This window comes from Folsomia candida, unplaced genomic scaffold (assembly GCF_002217175.1).
Source record: "Folsomia candida strain VU population unplaced genomic scaffold, ASM221717v1 Fcan01_Sc034, whole genome shotgun sequence".
Classification (NCBI taxonomy): domain Eukaryota; kingdom Metazoa; phylum Arthropoda; class Collembola; order Entomobryomorpha; family Isotomidae; genus Folsomia; species Folsomia candida.
In genome coordinates, this window is record NW_019091226.1 from 468,171 (window position 1) to 474,584 (window position 6,414).

The 6,414-nt window shown below is 38.3% G+C and overlaps 2 protein-coding genes across 2 annotated transcripts; one reads left to right on the forward strand and one right to left on the reverse strand.

The window, feature by feature from the left end:
• The first annotated feature begins 1,988 nt into the window (after positions 1 to 1,988).
• LOC110860733 lies at positions 1,989 to 2,894 on the forward strand. Its single transcript, XM_022109830.1, has 3 exons — positions 1,989 to 2,084; positions 2,152 to 2,646; positions 2,712 to 2,894. Exons 1-3 carry the CDS (start codon positions 1,989 to 1,991, stop codon positions 2,892 to 2,894), a joined length of 774 nt encoding a protein of 257 aa, XP_021965522.1.
• Positions 2,895 to 3,058: 164 nt separating this feature from the next.
• LOC110860734 (putative nuclease HARBI1) lies at positions 3,059 to 4,324 on the reverse strand. Its single transcript, XM_022109831.1, has 3 exons — positions 4,209 to 4,324; positions 3,926 to 4,145; positions 3,059 to 3,766 (listed from the first exon to the last, which is right to left on the reverse strand). Exons 1-3 carry the CDS (start codon positions 4,322 to 4,324, stop codon positions 3,059 to 3,061), a joined length of 1,044 nt encoding a protein of 347 aa, XP_021965523.1.
• Between the last annotated feature and the right edge of the window lie 2,090 nt (positions 4,325 to 6,414).

A 6,414-nucleotide genomic window follows, 5' to 3' on the forward strand; every position in this document is an offset into this window, starting at 1 on the left:
ATTATCGGTTAGAATGATTATTTGGACCTCATTGGTCATGATTCCATCGATAATGACCAGCTACCTACGCCACGACCTAGTCATTTAACCCCAAACCATAATCGCTCCTCTTCTGTGTTTAGCTGTCATACGAACATATTCGTTTTTGTGAGCCTATTATGGCATCCGCCAGACTTGAACCATTCAATTTGCTCCGAATAAGTAAAATATGCTTATGTCAGACAAGCAGAACCTTCTTCATTCATTGGAAGTCTATTCAGGGTGGTGTTTAGTCCATTCCAATTTATTGAGTTGGTTCGTTTTGGGGACCCTCGCGTCAGTCGGGCTTCTGGACCCTGAAACCCCATGGCATGATTTTTGATTGATCACAATATTGCATGATATGTTGACGCCACAGTTGGTTCTCAAATTCAACATGGTTTTTGGGGTTAAAATCTTCCGATCTCGAGTGATAATTTGCTTGATTCATCAGTGGCTCGTGGGCGTAGGTGATTTTTTTCTTCCGCACCATGGAAAAGTAGAAACTGAGATTGTCATTTTATATTTCTTGGCTACCAATTCAATAGTAAATATGGAAAAGTATGTTTTCTCTTTGATTTTTCGATAGTAAAGCTTTTTTGTGAAAGATACATGATTATTTCTCGCCGCGCCAAATACAGCTCGTTTGATGTCGCCATTTTGGCTCCAGACAACACAACTGTAGACTTAAAATGTAGCTAACGTCATATTTGGTCACCTAATTAACTTACCGTAATAAAATGTGGTAGCTGATTAAGAAAATTGTTTCGCGTAATTAATTTGGCCACATGTTGCCAATACTTTTTGCGGGTAAATTTAGCAAATTTTGCAACAAATTATTTAAAAACTGTGTTTATCTAATTTGAATCAATAAAACATGACTATAATCGAAAACTACATAATATTTGCTAAAGGCCTACAAATTTTCATGCCAATTGTATAATGCATTCTAACGTTACAGCAAATTTTATTTAGCTGGCGTGGGGGTTGCCAATACTTTTTCCATTGACTGTAGCTCACCCTGGAATAATGATGAGGATATAGTTTTGCACCGAAGGTGCAAAATAACCGGATAAAATGGATACAGAATTTTCATATAATCTTGCACCAATGGTACAGAAATTTGATATAATTTTGCACCAATGGTGCAGCCCAAATGGTTAAAATTGGGACTAAATTTTGACACGATTTCAAGGTTAAGGCAACCCCTGCCTTAATCTTGAAATCGTGTCAAAATTTAGTTAACTAAAAATGTCAGTTAATCGTAACCATTGGTGCGGAATACATCGATTCCTCTAATTATTTCGCACCATTTTGCGTTAACAATTGTTTGATACCAATTGTGCTACAAATTAGGGTTAAAATGGCCGTGGGACTTCATACAAAATATCATACAAAATCATACAGTATCATACAAAATAGACAACCTAGATATGTAATTTTAATAGAATTATGCAGCAATGGTGGAAAATAAGCGGAATAAATTGTTAGCCAATTTTGACATAGATTATTGCATACCAATTGGGCTAATTTGGGTTAAAATGGTTTTGGAACTTATTAATTAGCATCAATTGATGCAAAAAACTCGTGAACAGACAGACAGACAGACGGACAAGAGGAATTCAATAGCTCTCATGCTACGCAGGGTGAGCTAATGGGTGTGTTTTATTTGCATCGTTTTCATCATTCCAATCCTGATTTTGGAATGGAATGAAAATTTTTGCGTTTTATTTGTCATGGAAAAATCAGGATTTGGAATGATTTTCACCGAAGTTCATTCGGAATGAACTTTTTTTTCTTCCAACTCGCGAGCTGGAGTGAACATGGAATGATACGGTTTTTATAGCAGTTTTTCGGCTTTTCGTCAATTTGTTCATAAAATAAGCTGCGTATTAAAATTTATTTTAATTTTGCATTAAAAATTAAAAATTACATTATTAGATAATTAAAAATTACAATTAAAAGCCACAATGGCATCATCTAATTTCGTTTGTGGAATTTGTGACGATTCTTTCCAAGACGTAACTGAACTTATGCAACATTTGCAACGCCACAAAGATGAGCAGGCAAGTTACTTCAATTTAATTGCTCTTGATAATTAATTAATGCATGTTTTTAAATATTCCTTTCCAGAATAGAGAAGTGACTGAGACTCCTGAAACGGCTGAAACGCTGGTAAATTCGAAGGACAAGGAGGATACGTCTGAAAAAGCAAAGACCAATCCGCGTTGGACGAATGAGCAGTCCCTCGCCTTGATTAATGTGTACGGGGAGATGAAGGAAGAGTTTGGTGGTTCCAAGCCGAAGAAGCAAGTATGGGAGAAGTTTGCGAAGGCATTAAATTTAGGATTCGATTGGAATCAGTGCCAGGGCCGCTGGAAGACTATGTTGCAAGGTCGTAAACTAGCCGAGAACCACAATCGGACCAGTGGCAAGGATAGAAAGCCATACATGTTTGAAAGCGAGTTAGGTCGAGTTCTGGGAAAGAAACGGAACGTACACCCGTCCCATCTTTTGGAGTCGAGCACTGTTGCAGCAAATTCGTCCAATACCAATAAAAAATCAAGGTGTAGCCGATCGACCCTGAATGGACTCGAGGACGAGGATGGGCAGAATGATGAAAATAAGGTACGTATACATTTATATACATCTACAAAATTCTTAAATTAAGATGTTAAATTCATTTTTTATAGCAGAAAGTCAAAAGAAAACTCCCCAAGAAGGCAGATATGTTAAATTGGCTCACCGACTACAAGATTGACCAAATTTTGGAGAACCAGAAGACAAGAGAGTTGGAAGAGCGTCAACACCAAGAAAAAATGAGTATAATGCTTAGTCTAGTCGACGTTCTGAAGTACATTTCTAACAAAAAATAGAATTTTATTGTTTTTGCCTGTTCACTGTTGAGATTTGTACAATAAGTTGCTTTCCCATTTTCTTAATAACGTATTTAACAATCAACGGTACATGTGTACATAAAGGTAGATATGAACAGTAAATTTGTAAATTATGTGTAACATGTAAATATTTTATAAACCTGTTATTGCATTAAATAATTTCTTAGCCATTCCCTCTTATCCTCGCCTTCAGCCTTAGCACTTGTGTCATCAACATCATCTGACCCGAACTGACTGGATTCTTCCATTATGACGGGTTCCAAGAATTCCTCAATGTTTCCTTCATTTACTAACATGTTATGTAAAATGCAACACATCATGACAGTCTCGTTTACTTCTTTCATATCCTGAATATCCAGAAATTTCAGTCGCCGGAATCTGCCCTTCAATAAACTAAAAGCTTGCTCAATAACCACTAGCATTTTGGATAAAGCCTTATTGAATCTTCTGTGTGATTCCGTGAGGTGGCCATTTTCCTTATACGACACCATAAGCCAAGGTCTTATCGGATAAGCAGGATCCCCTATAATGTAGTACTCAGGATTGCAGAGGGCAGTAGCTGATTGGTATAGTTTTGAATTCCTGAGAACACGAGCATCATGACATGATCCCGGCCAACCCACGTAACAATCCGAAAAGGCCATGTTAAGCGTGCATACAGCTTGCAAAATTACGGCATGAAATTTTTTTCTGTTGTAGTACGACTCTTGATCTTGTTTTGGTGCTGGAATTAGAATAAACGTTCCGTCAATTGCCCCAATCGCCCCCGGAAGTGATCCTGCGCCCTCAAATTCTTGGGCAATAGCACTCCTCTCTTCAACACTTGGCCATTTAATTGATGGTCTTAGTACCTAGTGAGGTTCTAAATTAGTTATATATGATGCGAAATATAACAATTATATTAGTCCCTCAAGTACGCCAGATCGCACTAACGCTAAGCAATAGTAAACCGTAGATTTAGCTACGTTAAATCAGTCTCCAATAGATCGGTACGTCTGAGAAGATCCTACCAGCCAGAGCGTTATCAAAATTGCTTTCAAAAGATCAACAGGCTGTTTTCCACAATTACGTCTTGCAATGTCACGAAATACAGCTGATGTTGCAAGTTTTTGAATAAGAACTTCGACGGATGATCTGGTCAGTCTAAAATGGCTTCGGAAATCGGCATCGGAGTAGCGGGGTACGATGTTTTCGTAATATCCTTGTGACCTAATATGCTCGTCAGGGAACCTGTTAGTTAGCCGGGTGAGTTAGTAGGGCATAATTATATTTGCATTTTATAAATGGCATTACCAATTCGATAGAATCGCAAGTACTGGTGCTGGAATAAGCTCACGATTTGCTTTCGAGGTTGAGTCCAGGTTATAGAGTAATTGAATGGCAGACACTATTTTAATAGGTGTATCCATTTTACCAAATGCTTAAACAAAATTTACTTCAAGAAACTTAATCAACTTATTTTGTGAAATCAAACTGTCAAATAAAACACAAGTTGTTTTATCGTCGCAAGTTTTCCCACCATTCCAAAAATCCGTTTTATTTGCGAGTAAAATAATTCCATTCTCATTCCATTCCATCCAAAAATCATTCATTCCATGGCAAATAAAACACGCCCAATAATGATACATACATTATCCTTCCTAACCAAGTTTTATTCATGACATATGTATTATCCGCGCGCTATTACTTGTCCCCGGCTTATACACAAATTAACGGTGTACTCTCCCGTGTTGTAGAGTGTCGAGCGTGTATAGTGACTGTGTTGTAGACACCGTTAAGTTGTGTATGAGCCGGGGACAAGTATTAGCGCGCGGATAATAAATACTAACCTCGTATTTAGGCTTGGTACCTCATTTGCAGAAATCTCACTATGCCCATTTTCGGAGATACGGGCTTTCATGTTGAATAAACTGTAGTGAATGCGTTAAGATATGGAAATGAGGTGACCGGCTATAAAAATTCGATAGTATGTACATCAATGCAGAGGTCAACGCCGCCGATCTCACGCCTACATACGCCGATGCATTTTACGCGCCGCCGCAGCCGATAAATCTAATTTCCAATTTCTTCAACATTAAGACGCCGTGCCGAGTCGCGCCGACAAATCCCCAAAATTGGCGCCAAAATTAGCGCCAAAATGGTCGGCTTTGACCTTTGCATCAATTACCATATATCTACCGTAAAAGTATATACTTATTATTATGTAGGCATTATTTTGACACCCACAAGCAGATTTTTGAAAATTATCATATCGCTAAGGTTTCTAAAAAAAACTTGGCTTTATTATTTTTCTGATTTGACACAGTATATAATATATGATTATCTGTCTAAATCTATACGCCTTTAATCAATACTTTATTATGAGCCAGAAAATTGTAGTAGTAGAAGTATTTACCAAGTAGAAGTGAAAGCTCAGAGTCATCATGTCTTACATATGCGAGTTGTCATGTTATGTGTGGGAATTAATTATCCCGGCCTACCAGAACCGTATTCCAGGGCGTTCCTTATTGGTCACAATGTAACGTATGTAGTTTAAACTTTCGCTGTATGCATATGCAACTAGTTATACACAAATATTTATGTGTATATCTTCAAATGGCTTTTACACTTCAACAATTTCAAATTAAAATACCAAATTGAGCTGATTTGCTTTTTCGAATTAAATTTGTCCTTGTTCTAAAACAACTTGATAATTCCACAATTACATGAACCTATTTACTTGACCTAATTAACGATAAAATTAAATTATTAGTTGATACCGGTTTATTTAAACGTAAATCGTTGATCTTGGAATTTATAATTCTCAGCCTGCTAACCCCTCCGATGTGCTCAGCAAAAGGGTCACCGTCCAGGAAATCACTTGCTCGAAATACTGCACTTTCGTCTCCTTGTTCAACCGAAGCATTTTACTCCCTGCAAAACCCGCCCACAGAAAAAATGGCTGCATCCCCTTTAACCTCCTCCTGCCACATTTTAACTCCAACTTATCACCCTCCCGCACCATCAAGGCACCCCATCTCCTCTTCATCTCCGTGCTAGCATCCAGCACTCCGTGTGCCAGGGGTAAGGTGAGATTTACAATTATCGCCACCACAACTGACACTGAGACAAAGAATGCATAGGCCGGAAATGGCATCGAATCGTACAATTTAATCGTCACGAAATTCGCCACGACGAAAACCACGAGTCCCATCAAAAGCAAGAAGAACGTACCCAATTCTTGAAATGGGGCTAAAGCATTAACTGCTAGCTGGACTTTTAGATGAGTCGTTATTCTGTCATTTATTCCCTCCATTGAGGCAAAACATGTTTCCGAATCGTGCAAAAGAGTCACAAATATGGATTTCAGCAAATTTAGGGCCGTAATGAAGTAGACGATGATACGTGACAGCATTCTGGCAACTTCGAAGGAGTTGATTGTAATCATAATCAGGCGAAACACGTTGAGACCGACCAAGGCGACCGGGCCGAATCCACATGCACGGGTCATGTCTCGAAG